At 35.0% G+C, this 20,426-nt stretch overlaps 1 protein-coding gene and 1 long non-coding RNA gene across 7 annotated transcripts in view; one reads left to right on the top strand and one right to left on the bottom strand.

Annotated features, from left to right (window-relative positions):
* The window catches only part of ARID2 (AT-rich interaction domain 2), a 195,377-nt gene that overhangs the window by 20,511 nt on the left and 154,440 nt on the right, over positions 1 to 20,426 (bottom strand). For 3 of the 4 annotated variants that reach the window (XM_081483139.1, XM_081483140.1, XM_081483141.1), the window contains 2 exons: positions 918 to 1,056; positions 740 to 825 (listed from right to left, as the gene is read on the bottom strand). In XM_081483139.1, the coding sequence (XP_081339265.1) occupies positions 740 to 825; positions 918 to 1,056 (225 nt within the window). Of the gene's footprint in view, positions 1 to 314; positions 416 to 739; positions 826 to 917; positions 1,057 to 20,426 lie in introns of all 4 variants that reach the window. The other variant, XR_014051524.1, reaches the window with a different exon arrangement.
* LOC145503524 (uncharacterized) overlaps positions 1 to 20,426 on the top strand; it is a 32,813-nt gene that overhangs the window by 2,186 nt on the left and 10,201 nt on the right. The window contains exon 2 of one of the 3 annotated variants that reach the window (XR_014051536.1): positions 9,444 to 12,136. The exons of 1 other annotated variant lie outside the window; for it this stretch is intronic. This is a non-coding gene — a long non-coding RNA (uncharacterized LOC145503524). Of the gene's footprint in view, positions 1 to 113; positions 2,212 to 9,443; positions 12,137 to 20,426 lie in introns of those variants that run through there. One more of the 3 variants, XR_014051538.1, reaches the window with a different exon arrangement.

Raw genomic sequence — 20,426 nt, forward strand, 5'->3', positions numbered from 1 at the left:
GCAAATGATATGCAAACAGTTGCTAGTACATGGAAAATTCAAATTTGCCTTTTAGAATTTCCTGAAAAAAATTTTTTTCAAATATTTTGATCCATGGTTGGTTGAATCCTCAGATGCTGAACTTGAAGATCTGGAGGGCTGACTGTATTATTTAGAATTAAAGGCCTCAGTTGGAAACTATAAAATAGGAGATACTATGTAAATCGATTAAGGACCTTATAGGAATCCACAGTCAACTCAGAACTTGACTACAAGTATTATAAGTGTTCATGAAATAAAAGGTAAATGAGTAACAAATAGTAAATGTGACATACACATTTTACGTTGGACCATCACATGCCACTTTAGCCTCTCCTCAGGAGTAGATGTAGGAATAAATCTCTCTGCCATTATCAAGTACATGTTGAACTCCTCTCTCAAAGGACAAAGAAACATATATTTATTTCCAATTTACAAAGCATTTCTCATACATCATCTGTCATTGCTACCAATGACTTGTCTACAAAGTGGAATCAAAATATTAGAGTTACAAGGTACTTATACACCATGTGGTCCAGTCAATATGAAAAGTGATTCCTAGGGCACTTTTGTAATTTGAACAGGGTCACATACATAGCTGGACTACAACGCAGGTTTCCTGTTTCCTGATATGCTGAATTGCCTTTTATTGCTATTTTGTCAAGTTCCTGATTTGTCTTTTATTTAAATGCGCAACAGGAAGTAAATTCATGTTCCTTACTTGGTAGAAGATTTTTGACTTCCTGCTTGTCCTGGTTCATCTTGTTTTAATCCAGCAAGCAGGGCATCCTTTGAACAGTGCTTGTCCTTTTTAAGAAAAAGGAAGTAAAAAACATAAGCATCAAGATCTCTAATGCAACGAAATGAGCTACAAATCAAATAGTATTAAGAAAGTGTACCTGTAAGTGAGTGATGAAAGAAAACCTCTGTCGTTGAAAAGGCTCACAACCTTCCCAAAGACACTGCCCTGGATATACGTCTTTTCCTCCATGTTCAGTTGCTGCATGGTAGAAAACCTGTGAGGGGGTCTGAAACCACCTACAAAACATAAACGTAGTAGAAATTTTCTGACACTTGGATACGTTCTTTAAAATAGAAAACCTGCTCTCTTAATACAAAAGCTCCAGACCAAATATTGAGCAAAACAGTACAAATAAATATCATTTCAAATAATATTTTTAAAATTTCTGCTTATACTTGAAAGTCAAATACTCAAATGTTCTGAACACTTCTGGTAATTTGACATAAGCTTAATATTTCACTCCATTTCCCTACCTTTGTCAGTTAAGAATCTCTTGAAAGTAGATAAAATTTCATTTGAAAACAGAACATAATCTTATACACAAATACCATACTCTGTTGTACTTTCAGAAGCTGCTCAAGCATTCACCAGATTTCATATCACATATAATAAACTCCAGCATATTCAATCTAAAAATCTAAATGCTATAAACTTTGGTGAGTCTGGCTCTTTCGTTGAATTCACATTTTGTATGCCCATCCATGTTTAAGAAGTCATGTCTCTTGTTTCTCCAACATCATACTCTACTCAGTTACAGACCTTGAGGTTTAATAATACAAATACCTGAGTGTATCTGGCCAAGGACAGAAATCTGAAGAAAATCAGATACTTCATTCCCTTGTTAAATAGAATATATGGCAATGAGAGAGAATACTGGAATCCAGACAGCAAAGACTACATTAAAAGACTTCAATTACTACTAACTCAAATATTTATATAGTCAGTATCTTTAAAGTTTATAGCAGAACTCGCTCAGAATTGAACTTTTTATGGATGTCAGATAAACATGTCTACATTTGAGCCAATTTCTGATGCGGAGCACATACATAATATTTCAAATTAATATTCCTTCAGGAAATAAATGATAGGCATTTTAAAACAAATTTTAATCAAAAGAACTGAATACTGAAGTATAAAAGATGATGTTAAAAACCATTGTAACTGACATATTTCATTCCATCTATATAAATACTTCATCTATATAAATAATTCCTGATAGTTTTATTATAAAACTATCATGGATTCAAAGAATTAATACAGTTTAAAGTGACATACTACCCAAAGCAATCTACAGAGTCAATGCATTCCCTACCAAAATTCCAATGGCATGTCTCATAGCAATAGAACAATTAATCCTAACATCTGTACAGAATCACAAAAGACCCCAAAAAGCTAAAGCAATCCTGAGAAACATGAAAAGTTGGAGGCATCATGTGCCCTAATTTCAAACTATACTACAAAGCTATAGTAATCAAAACAGTATGGTATCTGCATAAAAACAGACACATAGATCAATGAAACAGAAGAGAGAGCCCAGAAATATATTCATGGATATATAATCAATTAATTTATGATAAAGAAGTAAAAAATATTTAATAGAAAACAATGCCTTCAATAAGAAATGCTGGTAACAATGCATAGCCACAAGCAAAGAAAAATGAAACTCAACTACTCTTTTATACCATACAAAAAAAAATTAACTCAGAATGGATTAAAGACTGGAATGTAAGGCTTGAAATCATAAAAGTCCTAGAAGAAAACAGAAGTGGTAAGTTGCTGAATGCATGCTTTAGCAACAATTTTTGCAGATTTGATACTGATACCAAAAACAAAGGCAACAATAAACAAAAATAGGCAAAAATAAATAAGTGGGACTACATCAAACTAAAAAGTGTCTGTGAAAGCAATGGAAACAATCAACAAAGTAAAAAGCAAATGTACAGAATGGGAGAAAATATTTACAAATCATATATCTCATAAGGGGTGAACATCCAAAGTACATAAGGAACTCATACAACTCAGCAGCAAATATCCCACATTTTAAAAATGGGTAGAGGTTCTAATTAGACACTTTTCAAAGAAGACATACAGGTATATGAAGAAATCAATACCAAAACCACAATGAAATGTCACCTCACATATGTTAGGAAGACTACTATCAAAAGGACAAAAAAGAAGACGTGTTGGTGAGGATATGGAGAAAAACAAAACCCCCGTCCCTGTGCACCCTTAGTGAGAATGTAAATTGGTGTGGCTACTGTGAAAAACAATATAGAGATTTCTCAAAATATTAAAAATATAACTACCATAAGATCCAGCAATTCCCACTCTGGATATTTACCAAATAAATGAAAAAACTAACTTGAAAAGATATGTACACCCCCATGTTCACTGTAGCATTATTTACAAAAGTCAAGATACAGAAACAACCTAAGTATCCATGACAAGCCTAAATAGCGCATTAAAAAGCATAGACATCACTTTGCTGACAAAGATCCGTATAGTCAAAGCTATGGTTTTTCCAGTGGTCATGTAGAGATGGGAGAGTTGGGCCATAAAGAAGGCTGAGCACTGAAGAACTGATGCTTTCGAACTGCAGTTCTGGAGAAGACTCTTGAGAGTCCCTTCAACTGCAAAAAGATCAAATCAGTCCATGCTAAGGGAAATCAACCCTGAATATTCACTGGGAGGACTGATGGTGAAACTGAAGCTCCAATACTTTGGTCACCTGATGTGAAGAGCCGACTCATTGGAAAAGACCCTGATGCTGGGAAAGATAGACGGTGGGAGGAGAAGAGAACAACAGAGGATGAGACAGTTGGAAGGCATCAATGGACATGAATTTGAGCAAACTCTGGGAGAAGTGAATGACAGGGAAGCCTGGTGTGCTGCAGTCCATGGGTTTGCAAAGAGTTGGACATGACTTAGTGACTGAACAACGGTTCCATCAACAGATGAAAGGAAAGAAAATGTGGTACACAGAGAGAGAAATATTATACTGCCATGAAGAAAGGGGAAAATCTTGCCATCTGTGACAATCTGGATGGCCTCAAGGGAATCCAGCTAAGTGAAATACGTCAAACCAAGAAAGACAAGTATCATATGAACTCACTTAATATGTGGAAGGTGAAAAAAAGAATAACAAAAAAACCCAAACCCTCCCACTAAGGCCACAGGTAAAGAGAAGAGACTGGTGGTTGTCAGAGGCAGGAGATGGGTGCAGGAAAATGAAATAGGTGAAGGAAGCCAAAAAGTACAAAACTCTAGTTATAAAGAATCTGCCTGCAATGAGGGAGATCCAGGTTTGATCCCTGGGTCGGGAACATCTTCTGGAGAAGGGAATGGCTACCCACTCCAGTATTCTTGCCTGGAGAATTCCATGGTGGGCTACAGTCCATGAGGTCACAAAGAGTTGGACACAACTGAGCAACTAACACTTTCACTCATAATGCTATTTCATTAATATGAAATAACAACTGGAACACTACTCTTACAAGAAGACGGTTCTCATTGTACTTTTAAGATTTTACCTAAATACTATTAATTTATTAACTGAAAAGTAAAACTGTTTACACATACCAGACAAACACATGCACAAATCAAACTCCAAATGTACTATGACTTGTCAGAATCAAAATGTTATCTATTTTAAACTATTTTGCAATACATTAAGTGAAGCAAGTTTATTTATAATACATAAAATTGATGAATCTACTGGTGAAAAGAAAAAAGGATGAAGTTAGTCCTTCTTTAAATCAATTTAAACTACTAAACACACACAACTCTGTGTGCATGCAGTTTTAAGACAACAAGAATTTTTAAGTGCTCACTTTACCTGTTAAACACAGGGTGTATTATGTCCCTCTTACCTATGATGTTTCCACTCATCCTAATTATATTTTCTCTCTATTCATCTAAGTGTTTAAGTCATACAAACCAGACTTTGACTGAACATGGTACAAGGTGAAGTTCTAAAATAGTGATGAAGCTGGCTACAATGATCATATGAGGGTGGAAAGAAATTAAGGTTTCCAAATCCACTAAGTGGAATATTTGGACTTAAAATGCATAAATGTAATTTCAACATAAAATAATGAGTTTTCAGAGAACTATATTTTTTTTCTGAGATGGAGAAGAATAAGACATGAAGTGAGATGCCATTACTGTCTACAACAGTGTCTAAACAATTTCCCTTACTACTACCTTTCTATCAACAACGTACCCGGTCCCCTGAAACAAACAACACGTTCATTTAAAGAGATCAGAAAAATTCAAAAGGGCAACCAAATGAAAATAAAAATTTCCTGTGATTCAATTACCTAAACTGCTAACATTTTGGTTGTCGCTGCTGTTTAATTTTAAATTGTGTCCGACTCTCTAGGAGCCCATGGCCTGTAGCTCACCAGGCTCTTCTGTCCAAGGGATTTCCTAGGCAAGAATACTGGAGTGGGTTGTCATTTCCTTCTCCGGTGGATCTTCCTGACCCAGGCATCAAGTCCACATCTCCTGAACTGTAGGCGGGTTTTTTACTGCTGAGGCACCAGAAGTCTTCATTTTGTATATGTGTTTTTTAAACAAAACCGAGTTGTTTGGGTTTTTTTTTTTTTTTAATTGAAGCAGAGTTGATTTACAATGTTGTGTTAGTTTCTGGTATACAATAGGTGACTCAGTTATATACATATTCTTCTTCATATTCTTTTCCATAATGGTTTCCCTGGTGGCTCAGAGGGTAAATCGTCCACCTGCAATGTGGGAGACCCCGGTTCAATCCCTGGGTTGGGAAGATCCCCTGGAGAAGGAAATGGCAACCCACTCCGGTACTCTTGCCTGGAAAAACCCCATAGACAGAGAAGCCTGGTAGGCTACAGTCCATGGGGTTGCAAAGAGTCGGGCACGACTAAGCAACTTCACTTTACACTTTCACTGAATATAGCTTCCCGGGTAGCTCAGCTGGTAAAGAATCCAGCTGCAGTGCAGGAGACCTCGGTTCAGTTCCTGGGTTGGGAAGATCCACTGGGAGAAGGGATAGGCTACCTACTCCATTATTCTTGCCTGGAGACTTCCATGGGCTTTACAGTCCATGGGGTTGCAAAGAGTCAGAACATGACTGAGTGACTTTCACTTTCACTGAATATAGTTAAAACCTTGCTGTTTGTCTAATTTATATATAGTAAGCTATATCTGCTAATTCCAGACTCCTAATTTATCCGTGCCCCACCTCCTTTCCTGTTCCATAACCATAGTTTGTTTTCTACTTCTGTGAGTCTAAGACTGGGTGTGTTACTAATATAATTTTATATACCACTGCCATTGTATGGTTATATGATGCCTTAGTACAAATAAAAAGAATGTCCTTCCTTAAGATTCTTTATCACCATCTGTTGAAAACCTGTTGTAATAAATATGCAACTTCTGGCATGTACAATGTGAAGGTTGCCTCCCCTCCTCCCCACACACACTTTGGGGACAAACAACCAAAGGTAGAGGAACCAAGCAAATAAATCCACTCTGAAACTCATTTTACTTACTGTTACTCTAGCTTTCAGGGTGGTTGTAGGAATTAAATATGGTGATACATGTAAAATTATTTGGCAAATAGTATGCCAACAATAAATGAGAGCTATTATCAACATAATCATTATTATTAGTAGTAGTAGTTGTAGTGGCAGCAGTGGTAACCTCTTTCATTTTAACCATGCCCACCTTGTTAATAATGTACTCTGAGATCTTTTCCCCAGCTATTTCAACATTGTCATACCTTGCTCAGTGAAGTTTATTAGTCTATCTCCAAGTTAATGGTCCCTATTATCAACTATTACTCACAACTCATTTTATTAATTCCTGCACCCAAAAACACTCCCCACAGAGACTGCTCCAAACTTTTCACCTTTTGTTAAACACTGAACTTCAATCTTATTAGAGCTCGTCTTCACCCGTATTCATGTGAGTTTGTGAACTAAGTGATTTTTACATCTCTGGGTGGGGGGAAGGGTTATTACTGAAAGAATTTAAGTTACTCTGTTAGAGCTTCCTTAACTTCCTTTTTCTTTATATTACATCTTCTGTCATTAATCATTTTTTCTTCCTTGGGATATTAGCCAGAAATACCCACTATGTTCAGGGTTAACTCCTTAAATTACACACTGAATTCTATTTTGTTTCTTCATAAACTATCCCTTCTTTTGTATCTTCTTTCTGTTTCTCTTGAACCTTATACTTAAGTGTAACAATATAAATGCTACTCCAACTAAAAACAGTAGAAACACTTTTTTTTGGATCCTGTTACTTTCTCAGAAGATAGAAACTAGATTTACAGTATCTGGCAAAGTGACACAAAATTTAATACCTAGTACACTTATTACAATATATATATCTGACACTTTTTCTCAGTCACTGGCCATCTTTCAAAGATATATATATATATATATATATATATAATTTTCATTTAAATCATCAATACAGTTTATAATGCCTAATCTTCTGCTCATTACTCAAACAGTCACAGCTAAAGCTCAGGATTAGTCTTTATTCTTTCACTGAAATCCCCTTCAGCCAAATTCTTTTTTTCCTTTATCCTAGTGAGAAGCTGTTTGGTTCAACTGAACAAGTTATTCAATAAGGCTACTAGGTACAAGTTTTCTGATTTTAACACCCCTAAGCAAACACTTGAGGTTAAAACACTTTCTACCAGAACTTTTAAAAGCCAAAAACCATGACGTTATTGGTATAATCTATACTATTATTACTAATATCATTTTTCCTACCATCAAACACTTTCTTAGGCATCATGAAAACATAAGTGAAGCAGATAAGGTACACTTTTTCTATTACTTTAAGATGTCATTATTTAAAATCCTTCAATAAATGCAGGAGGTTATATATTAATAGTATATATTATAATATTTTAATGATTCACCATATGTAAAAGAACAGTTTAAAAACAAACATCTGTAGCTATAAAGCTAAGATTATTTCCTCTGTCTTTAAAGCAAAACTAAAAGGGCTGAAAATAGCACTTCAGTTCAGATATTCTCATTTAGTTTTCTCAATTGCTCAAGTTCTTGGCAAGTTATTTTTCCTTAATGACCAAAAAGTATTCCATGTCCCTCTTAATAGCCCTCTTCCTGCAAAAAAATTTAATTTGACTTAAAACACATGGGATAGATACTCTGCAGGAAAATTTTCATTTAAAAGCAAAATATGCATTTAATAAATGCACTAAATGATATATCAAAAAATCTACACTACAAACACATTTTAGCTTTTAAAACAGCTGTACTATTAGTTGTAAAAAGCAGTATTACTAGTTGGAAACTAAATGCTTCTGTTGCTGCAGACATGAATTCTCCACTCTCAGCTTCTTTGCCCCAGTTAGCCCAGATTCAAAGCCACAGATAGAAACAACTGACTGACTGGCTTAGTTGCCAAAGGAAATGAGGAAAGATGCAAGTATTTGGTCTATTTTTGGCTTTTGGAGAGAGAGATATAGTACCTCCCAGTAATACTCAATTTATGGAAAGTATCTCAACTGAGGAAGAGGGTGCCAGTGGAAGATAGCCAAAACCAACAATCTTTGGCTCTGCTTCTTTTCCTCCTAATAAGTAATAATATCAATAAAAATAAAATATGAATAATAGTAGAATATTATTAACAATCAACTCATTACTAACCTACTGTTCTGTAATGCAGTTACATATTTTATATAGCAAAACAGAAAATGTATTGTCAGGGATCTTGTCTAAATATGCTTTTAAAATGTGAACCCTCCAGTAAAATCTGAATATGGGATAAAATAATAGTTCACAGTTGAAAAGTAGTATGGAAACATATTTGTACAAGTTAGGCATTACAGTAATGTTATGCTTAATAAACTAAACAGAAGCTTGGAGATAACAATGAATGGTGTGTGTGTTTATTTTCAATAAGATAAATAAAGCACACAAATACACTGAATCTTTGGATTCTTACTTGAATTCTTTGAAAGTTATGGCAGTGCACTACTTCACACCATTCTCAACAAAGCTGCACACAGTGTAAAGTACCTTTTTTATATGAACTTCTGTTTGTTCAGAACTTATTATGTATTCATATATTCACAAACATCATCTTACTTGAATTCTGTGATAACCTTCTGAAGAAGGCAAAACAATCACTACTATACTGCTGAGGAAACAAGCTTTCAAGCTTTCTGTAACTTTCTAGAACCATAGTTTCTAGAGCATTGTGGCAAGAGTTGGGATTTGAAACCAGATATGTCTAACACTAAAGATCTGATTTTTTTCTACTATCCTAGAATACATGATTATTTACTTGGATAATTTGTACACATTCATTACTAGGTAAAAACTGAGGCATTACACTTTTATACACACCACCCATTATACTATGATTTTTTTCTTTAAATGCTGGAAAATTCTGCAAGAATACTAGGTTTGAGATTAGCAATTGTACATAATTCTCCTTATTGTGTACACAACTCTCAAAGAATAAAGTTTGTTTAAAAAGCTACAGGCTAGATTTTTGACCCTAAGAAATTCTTTTTCCAAATATTTTAAGGAACACTGAAAAGGACTTCAATACAATTTGCAAATTGGTCTCATGGTATGTAACTTTTTGGTTTCAGGTACCATCTTTAAGTAGTCTTTGGTACTCAGTGTTTGAAACAACAAAGCAAGGTAAAAACAAAAAATCAAAGACAAAATATAATGATACATTATATATTTCAATTATAAACTGACGTTAACATCACGCTGACAATATATTAATAAGAATAAAGATAAGAATAAGGACTTCTAGTTTCTGTTCAGACATATAAAGAGCCTGGAAGTTGTCACTCCCATCCTCAGAACAAGAAAAACTGTGGAACAAAATGAAAATTAACAACATTTAAAATCATCAGAGAACTGAGGTCACAAGGCAAACTGTTTCCCTGAAAACTAAGTAGACTGCTGAATATAAAGAAACACAAATAACTGCTTAAGTCAGTAACTGAGAGGAATACTGAAGCAGGAACTATGAATTGATGGAGACCCAGTATGAACTATCCTGAAAGGTAAAAAATCCTGAAGGGCCAATCTCTGGGGAAAGCCCACACTTTTGTGAGTTTTATTTCCAGGAACCCTAGCAGGTTCTTGTGGTAGACTGGAAAAAAAACTCCCTAATACTTAAAACAGGGAGAGGGAGAAAGTAACATTTTAAAATATGCTGGGGTGTTCTTTTCTCCTTAATTAAGGCCTGCTCTCAAGAAAAATTACCAGAGCCTTATCTGACCTAGGGGAAGAGCAATGAGATAATTTGAGCCCCTTCAGATTCCCTGTCTCATATAAGGGGAGAAAAACAATGGCTATAAAACTCTTCTCAAAGTCATAGCTCCAGAGACTCAAATCCACCTTTCAAAAAGGTAAAATTTAATCATGAGAGTACAGAATGTTTCTTCTCCCTAGTATGCTATCACTTCATCAACAGTGTTCCAGCAGAACTGTGAATTAAGACTGAGAGAGCTGTCAGATACAGACTCTACTTTGCAGGATCCTCTATGACCCCCCTCCCAGAATACTGGAAATACTAGCAAAAATAAACAAATGGGACCTAATTAAAATTAAAAGCTTTTGCACAACAAAGGAAACTATAAGCAAGGTGAAAAAACAGCCTTCGGAATGGGAGAAAATAATAGCAAACGAAGCAATGGACAAACAATTAATCTCAAAAGTACACAAGCAAATCCTGCAGCTCAATTCCAGAAAAATAAACGACCCAATCAAAAAATGGGCCCAAGAACTAAACAGACACTTCTCCAAAGAAGACATACAGATGGCTAACAAACACATGAAAAGATGCTCAATATCACTAATTATCAGAGAAATGCAAATCAAAACCACAATGAGGTACCATTTCAGGCCCGTCAGAATGGCTGCTATCCAAAAGTCAACAAGCAATAAATGCTGGAGAGGGTGTGGAGAAAAGGGAACCCTCTTACACTGTTGGTGGGAATGTAAACTAGTACAGCCACTATGGAGAACAGTGTGGAGATTCCTTAAAAAACTGGGAATAGAACTGCCATGTGACCCAGCAATCCCACTGCTGGGCATACACACCGAGGAAACCAGAATTGAAAGAGACACGTGTACCCCAATGTTCATCGCAGCACTGTTTACAATAGCCAGGACATGGAAGCAACCTAGATGTCCATCAGCAGATGAATGGATAAGGAAGCTGTGGTACATATACACAATGGAATATTACTCAGCCATTAAAAAGAACACATTTGAATCAGTTCTATTGAGATGGATGAAACTGGAGCCCATTATACAGAGTGAAGTAAGCCAGAAAGAAAAACACCAATACAGTATACTAATGCATATATATGGAATTTGAAAGATGGTAACGATAACCCTATATACGAGACAGAAAAAGAGACACAGATGCATAGAACAGTCTTATGGACTCTGTGGGAGAAGGTGAGGGTGGGACGATCTGAGAGAATAGCATTGAAACATGTATATTATCATATGTGAAACAGAACACCATTCCAGGTTCGATGCATGAGACAAATGCTCAGCGCTGGGGCAATGGGATGACCCAAAGGGATGGGGTGGGGAGGGAGGTGGGAGGGGGGTTCAGGATGGGGAACACATGTAAACCCATGTCAAGGTATGGCAAAAACGACTATAATATTGTAAAGTAATTATCCCCCAACTAAAATAAATAAATTAATAAAAAAAATAAAAAGGAATATCTAAGGAAACCCAAACACAACAGCAAACATTAACATAGCATAACTCCTCGCTAAATAAACATGAAACTCATACTGAAAGTCTATTTATCTCAGTTGCTATTAACTGATACACATTCAACATTCAACAAAAAGGTATGCTATGTGTTAAAGCAAAATTAAACTACAGACTGAAGATATAATACAAGCATCAGAACCAGACTCAGCCATGGCAGAGATTTTGGAATTATCACTCTGGGAATTTTAAATAATTATGATTAATAGGTTAAGACGCTAATGAAAAAAGTTGTACCACGTAAGAAGAGATGGGTAATGTAAGCAGAGAAATGGAGATATTAAGAATCAAAAGGAAATGCTAGAAATTAAAAAAAAAAACTGAAACAAAGAATACCTTTGATGAAAATCATCAGTAGACTAGACATGGCAAAAGAATTGGTGAGCTTGAAGATATGTCAACAGAAACGTCCCAAACTGAAGAACAAAGAGAAAAGAAGAATAGGAAAAAAAAAAAGAGAAACAAAATGTCCAAGAACTGTGAGACAATTACAAAAGGTATAACATACATATACTGGGAATAGCAGAAAGAGGGGAGAGAGAAAAAACAAGAAATATTTGAAGTAAGAATGGCTGAGAATTTTCTAAAATTAACAACACACCAAACCACAGATCTAGGAAACTCACAGAACATCAGATAGGCTAAATGTAAAAAGACTACTCTTAAGCATATCTTATTCAAACTGCTAAAATCCAAGGACAAAAAAAATCTTTAAAGAAGCCAGAGAGAAAATAATCCTTACTAATAGAAGAACAAGGATAAGATTATACTGGATGCTTCTTGAGAAATTATGCGAGGGAAAAGAGTAGAGTGAAATATTTATATAAAGTGTTGAAAAAAAAAGATTCATCAACCTAGCATTTTGTGTACACAAAACTGTCTTTGAAAAGTGAAGGAGAAATAAAGACTTTCTTGGATAAACAACAACTGAGTGCATTTGCACAGTAGACCTGCCTACAAGAAATGTTAAAAGAAGTTCTTTAGAGACAGAGAAAGTGGTAGAGGTAAAAAACCAAGATCTATATAAAGAAAGGAAGAGTGTTAGAGAAGGAACAAATGGAGATAAAATACTTCACATTTCTTATTGACTGATCTAATAGACAAATGTTTGTTCAAAATATTGATAAAGCAACAATGTATTTGGCAATTATAACTTCTGGATAAGTAAAATGAAGGGCAACAATGGCATAAGGGACACCAAGAAAGAGGAATACTCTGTTACAAGGTATCTAAAATATCCAGGAAGCCATATATTGTTTGAAAGAGGACTTAGAATACCTATAAATATATATTTCAAACTCTAGGAAAACCATAAAAAATTTTCAAAGAAGCAATTATACTAAGAGAAAGAAGAAAATGGAACCATATAAAGTACTCAATTAAAAGAAAAAAGAGGAATAACATGAACAAAAGAAACACAAACAAGTGGAATAAACAGAAAACATTTACAAAAATGATAGACATTAATACAATTGTATCAATAATCATTTTAAATATGACTGGTCTAAAAACACTGATTAAGAGACAAAGACTGGCATAGTAAATATAAAACAATGTGTGGTTAAATGAAAAGGCACAGACTAAAAGTAAAGGGAAGGAGAAACATAAAAACTAATCAAAAGAAAACTGGAATAATCACATTAATTTCAAAAAAGCAGACCTGAGAGCAAGGATATTATGAGGGACATTATTACATAATGATAAACATGTCAATTCTTCACAAAGACAATTCTTAAGGTATATAATTCTAACACAAGGCATCAAAACATGAGGCACAATCTGACAGAACTGCAAGGAGAAACAGAAAAATCCACCATTATATTTGGAGACTTCAGCACACCTATACCTGTAACTGGTAATTCTAGCAGGCAGAATATCGTAAGGATATAGTTGAACTATACAACATCATCAACCAATTGGATTTAATTGACATTTATATAAGACTTCATTCAATAATAGCAGAAAACACATTTTTCTCATGCTTAAAGGAACATTCACCAAAATAGATCACATAAAACATACCTTCACAAATTTAAAATAATACAAATAACATAAAATAAGCTTTAAGATCTCAATGGAATTAAACTAGAAACCACTAACAAAGAGAGAGCTGAAATGTCTCAAAATATCTGGAGATCAAACAACAAACTTCTAAAACATTCTAACTAATTGAAAATGAAAATACAACTTATCTAAGTTTGTGGGCTACAGCTAATACAGTATACAGAGCAAAGTTATAACATTAAATGTATATATTAGAAAAGACCATCTAAAATCAATAATCTAAACTTCCATCTTAGGAAACTAGAAAAAGAAGAGCAATGTAAACTCAAAGCAAACGAAAGAAAAGAATAAAAATCAGAGCAAAAATCAATTAAAGGAAAACAGACAATCAAGAAAGAAAATCAACAAAACCAAAAGCTGGAAAAGATAAACCTCTAGCCAGCTTACGCAAGAAAATAAATCAGAGAAAATATAGATTACTAATACCAGATATAAGGGGCAGGGGGCGCGGTGGTGGTGGTAACTACTGCCCACAGGTATTAAAAGCGGCAGTCCCAAACCTTTTTTGACACTAGTGACTAGTTTAGTGGAAGACAATTTTTCCACGAACTGGGGAAGGTATTGAGATTGTTTAAGCAAATTACATTTATTGAACAGGAAGTGGAACTCAGGCAGTAATGCAAGCGATGGGAGCAGCTGTAAACACAGATGAAGCTTCACTTGCTGGCCTGTCACTCACCACCTACTGTGCAGCCTGTGTGGCTTGGTTCTTAACAGGCCACGGACCAGTACCAGTACCAGTCTTTGGCTCTGAGGTTGAGGACCCTTGATAAAAAGGATAATAAAGGAATATTATAAATAATTTTATGCCACAAATTTGATACTTAGATGAAGTGGAACAAAAAAAGACATAATCTTCCAAAACTCCACAAGGATTAGCAGATAATCTGAAAGAAAGTGAATTAATAACCTTCCAAAGACAAAAAAAAAAGCACTAAACCTAGATGCTTTCACTGGTGAATTCTACCAAACATTTAAGATAGAAATGATACCAATTTTCTATGATCCCTACAAGAAAACGGAAGTGGAGTGAATATTTCCTAAATCACATTCTATAAGGCTAGAATTACTGTAGTAGTAAAATCACACAAAGATAGAAAAACTACAGACTAGTATCTCTCATGAACACAGATGTAAAAATCATCAAGAAAAACATTCACAAATCAAAGTATACGATGCATAAAAAGAACTGCATGCTAATCAAAAATGAATGAAATGAATGATGCGCTTTGTCAGCGTGGCCCCCCTACCCTACTTGACTCCTTTGCTAAGCCATTGAGGCCAACTGCGAGTGAAAGTGAAAGTCACTAAGTCAAGTCCGACTCTTTGCAACCCCATGGACTGTAGTCCATGGAATTCTCCAGGCAAGAATACTGAAGTGGGTAGCCTTTCCCTTCGCCAGGGGCACTTCCCAACCCAGGGATCAAAGCCAGGTCTCCCACATTGCAGGCGGATTCTTTACCAGCTGAGCTGCAAGGGAAGCCCTGAGTAAGTATCTTAAGGAAAGCTGGAAAAAAAATGCCTAAGGAAGAAAAACTGTATAATTATATCAACAGATACAGAAAAAGCATCTGACAAAGTTTAACACCAATGGATTACTAAAAACTTGGTGAACAGCTCAATTAAAAAATGAATTAAAAATCTAAACAGGCACCCCACCAAAAAGAATATACAAATTGTAAATAAGCATAAATACTCAACATCTTTTGTTACTAAGGAAGTACAAATTAAAATGAGATATAGAATGGCTAAAATCTAAAAAGTTGACTGTATCAAATGCTGGTGAGGATATGGAGCAACAGAACTCTCATTCATTACTGGTGGGAATGCAAAACAGCACAGCGACTTTGGAAAAGTTTGATAGTGTCTTACAATGTTAAACATAGTCTTACCACACGATCGAGCAAATGTAATCCCAAATATTAGCCCAAATTATTTGACAAAGTATGTCCACACAAAAACCTGCATACAAATGTTTACAGTGGCTTTATTTATAATTGTCCAAAACCAAAAGTAACCAAAATATCCTTCTATAGTTGAATGGATAAGCAAACTGGTACATCCATACAATGCAGTATCATTCAGCAACAAAAATAAGCTATCAAGTCACAAAAGGCATGGAAGAACCTTAAATACTTATTGCTAAGTGAAAGAAGTCAATCTGAGAAGGCTACATATTGTATGATTCCAATTACATGACAGTCTGGAAAAGGCAAAACTATACAGAGATAGTGAAAAAAAAAATCAGTATTTAGCAGGGGTTAGAAAGGAAGGCAGTGAGGAAAAATGAATATGTGAAGCACAGAAGATTTTCAGAGTGGTAATAATATTCTGTATGACACTATAACGGTAGATACATGATATCATGCATGGTCAAAATCCAGAGAAGTATATATAACACAAAGAGTGAATCTTAATGGAATCTATGGACTTAGTTCTAGTCATCTATCATAATATATGTACTACACTGATTCAAGATGTTAATATTAAGGGAAATTGTGCAGGGAAGAGAAAGTATATGAGAAAACTTGCACTATCGGTTCAACATTTTTATAAATCTAGAACTGCTTTAAAAAACAGGCTATTCAGTATGGAGATTCCTTAAAAAACTAGGAATAAAACTATGATATGACCCAACAATCCCACTATTCAGCATATACCCTTAGAAAACCATAACTGAAAAAGACACATGTACCCCAGTTTTCACTGCAGTACTATTTACAGTAGCTAGGACATGGAAGCTGTGGTACACGTGTACACACACACACACACACACCCCAGAATATTAAGCAGCCATAAAAAGGAACATGTTTGAGTCAGTGCTAAGAAGGGGATGGGATGGGGAGGGAGGTGGGTGGGGGGTCCAGGAAGGGGAACACATGTAAACCCATGGCTGATTCATGTCAATGTATGGCAAAAACTATTACAATATTGTAAAGTAATTAGCCCCCAACTAAAATAAATAAATTTATTAAAAAAAAAAAAAAAAGGGGATGAACCTAGAACCTATTTATTATACAGAGTGAAGTTGAGTCAGAAAGAGAAAATCAAATATTGTATATTAATGGATATATATGGAATCCAGAAAGATGGTACTGATGAATCTATTTGCAGGGCAGCAATGAAGATGCAGACATAAAGAACAGATTTATGGACAAGGAGAGAGGGAAGGAAAGGGTGGGATGAATGGAGAGAGTTGCATGGAAACATACGCACTACCATATGTAAAATAGGTAGCCAGGGAATTTGCTATATGACTCAGGGAACTCAAACTGGGACTCTGGCAACCTAGGGGGTGGGATGGGGTGGGAGGTGGGAGGGAGGTTCCAGAGGGAGAGGACATATGTATAGCTATGGCTGATTCGTGCTGCTGTATGGCAGAAACCAACACTATATTTTAAAGCAATCATCCTTCAATTGGGTTTCCCCAGTGGCTCAGACGGCAAAGAATCTGCCTGCAGCGTGGGAGACCTGGGTTTAATCACTGGGTCAGGAAGTTCCCCTGGAGAAGGGAATGGCTCCCCACTCCAGTATTCTTGTCTGGAGAATGCCATGGATAAGAGGAGCCTGGTGGGCTACAGTCCATGGGGTCACAAAGAGTCAAACATGACTGAATGAGTAACACTAACACTATCCTTCAATTAAAAATAAAATTTTTTTAAAAGTCTATTAATTTCTTTGAAGAAATAAGATAAATATTACCACTACTATTATATAGCTGTTCTGGAAACATTAGATATTATAATTGGATGAGAGGACTAACTAAGGCATAAATATAGAAAACAATCACCAGTTAAAAATATCCTGGAAGTTAAGATCATTTATGGATAATAAGAAATAAGAACTATGACTAGCAATAAAATTAATGAAAGTTGTAGAATTTATGGGAACAAATAGTAAAGCTCTACTGGGTTGAAAAAGACTGTAATACCATGGAATGAACTTTTTTCTTCTAAGGAAAAAAATCAATATTGGAAAAATATTCACTATCTAAAAATAAACAAAAATAGCCATTCATTAAAAGCAATTAAAATAAAAATCCCAACATACTTCCCTGGGGGAATCTCTGGAAACATTCTAAAGTTCATTTGAAAGGATAAATATCTGTGTAGGAACCAAGTCTGATTTATATATCACATTAATTTTGAAAATTAACAGAGTGTCTGATACAAGGTAAGTGCTTGAAAAAATGAGAAACCCTGAAAAGGGAAATTAGGAGGAGGAACTTGCCATCCAACATCAAAATTGAAAGTGACAGTATGATAAGGACAGAGACCATTGGGATAACAAGTAATTCAGAAACAGAAAAAGCATACAGAAATTAAGTACATATCAAAGGTGGCCATTCAAATACCTAAGGGAAAAATGAACTCGTCAAATATTAGTCATTTGGAAAACAACAATCATACTTCACTTTACACAGAAACTAAATTACTGATGGATCAAAAAGTTAAAATATTAAAGTGCAGAAGGCAACAAAATATGTAAGTTATGATCTAAGAGTTGAGAAGGTCGTTCTGAACATGAAACATGGTTTTTCTGAACCATGGTTTTTCTAGTCTCTTCACTGAAAAGTCCTAGAAACAATAGCCAATGTAAAAGCAATGAATACTCCCTGAAGCCCAGATTAGATATCATTTCCCATTAAAAGACATCAGATGTCCTTGCAGAAACAGTTGATTCCTCGTATGGGGCAGGAAATATACAAGTACAGAACATTTCATCTAACAGGGAGAAAGGAAGCTATCAAAGACAAATTAAGATCACATCCAGCTTGAACTGGCCTTCACTGGCCAAAGATGGGACAATCTGAACATTAAGAAGGATATAGTATCTGCAATGGATTGAAATATCTCAAATATGCTTATGTTCACAAGTTCATTCACAACGATGCTAAAAATCAAATTAAAAAAAAACCTCATCTCATAGACACCTTTGTGCAGTTGGTAAACAACTCCTTATTTTGAAAATTGGTAAATAAGAGAAATATTCAATAATTTGGTGTTTTTCTCTAGAAACTAACTATTCCTCAGAGAAATCAGACAATTGATAAAAAGGAAACTTACATTTTATAAACAATAAAATAATGCATCTAGGCCGTGATTTTCAATAGCTGTTTCCATCACAAAAAGAGACACGAGATAGTACCTATTGCTTGAAGAACACAATGCCATTTCTAAAACGCTATTCATAAAAATCAAACTGGAATCTTATCAAACATCTGGACCTAACTACTAACATACAGAAAATTCAAAGTCAGAGAAACATGCTACACAACAGCAGCAAAATCAGACTGTGATGCTTTGCAGGACAAATGACCTGCTTTTATCAACAAGAAACTGTGAGGAGAAAAATTGAGAGACGGCGGGTAATCTACAGATTAGAAAAGACATAACAGCCTTTTCAACCTCAGTGAATGTTTGAATCTTGGATTCCAATTCAAACTCTAAATAAACAGAAGACAAGTGGAGAAATGTAAACACTGACTGCCTATTTGAAGAACTCATAAAATTGAAGCAATTAATGTTATTTTTCTGCAGGGTTATAAATTATGGTTAAAGAGTAGTGTCCTAATTTTTTAGAGATACATGCCTGCAGATTAAAATAGAAATTACTAACATGTGTGATGTAAGGGTGAGTAGTGCATTTCACAATAATTTATCAGTGAAAGATATAATTTTAGTTCTAAATCTGAATGAATCAAGGAAGATTCATCGTTAATATTTTTGATCGTATATTAAAGAAATCAGAGCATAGTTATTTAGGGACAATAGCTACTACATGTATTTTTCCACCTGGAATTTAAACTAAAAATGAACAGTCATCCCTCAGTATCCATTGGGGATTGATTCTAGGTTCCTCTCAGATCTGTAGATACTTAAGTCCTTTATATATAATGGTGAAGTATTTGCATATAACTTAAGACTATCTTCCTGTATACTTTAAATCATTTCTAGACTACTTATAATACCTAATACAACGTAAATGCTATGTAAACAGCTGTAAATGCTATGTAAATAGTTGCCAGCACGTGGGCAAAGTTTTGCTTTTTAGAACTTTCTGGAATTTGGGGAGAATATTTTAAATTCCTGTTTGGTGGAAACTTCAAGTGTAGATATGAAGTTGTTGTTTAGCTGCTAAGTCAATGTTCAACTTTTTTGTGACCCTATGGACATTAGCCCACCAGGCTCCTCAGTCCATGGGATTTTCCAGGCAAGAATACTGGAGTGGGTTGCTATTACCTACTCCAGGGAATCTTTCTGACCCAGGGATTGAACTCGCATCCCCTGTATTGCAAGCAGATTCTTTACCACTGAGCGACCTTGTAAGCCCTGAAGATATGAAAGGTCAACTGTAATAAAAGCCTTTACTCTCCTCACGTCCTCCTTATGCTCTTGATATCCTAAGCTTCTCACAGTTCCCTGGGCATAAATAGTTCCTCTATAATTCCCTGCACTTGCTATTATGAATGAAATCATTTTTGCATGACAAACTCCTACTCATACTTTAAGAACCAACTCAAAAGTAATGTCTATAACGAAACATTTCTAACCATCCCAGCATTACATTCTGTTCATTATACTGCCAATAATGCTATAACATAGAAACTATTTTTATAGTACTTATTTAAACTGTCATTTATTTCTCTTTTGCATGTGCTTCCCTAAAAGTTGAGAGTGATCTTTATATCTCTACCTCCTAACACCCTTCTAGAGGGTGCTCAATAAATATTTGCAGAATCAAACTCAACTAAT

Source organism: Giraffa tippelskirchi, chromosome 4, assembly GCF_054371585.1.
Source record: "Giraffa tippelskirchi isolate mGirTip1 chromosome 4, T2T-mGirTip1v1.2.pri, whole genome shotgun sequence".
NCBI classification, from domain to species: Eukaryota; Metazoa; Chordata; class Mammalia; order Artiodactyla; family Giraffidae; genus Giraffa; species Giraffa tippelskirchi.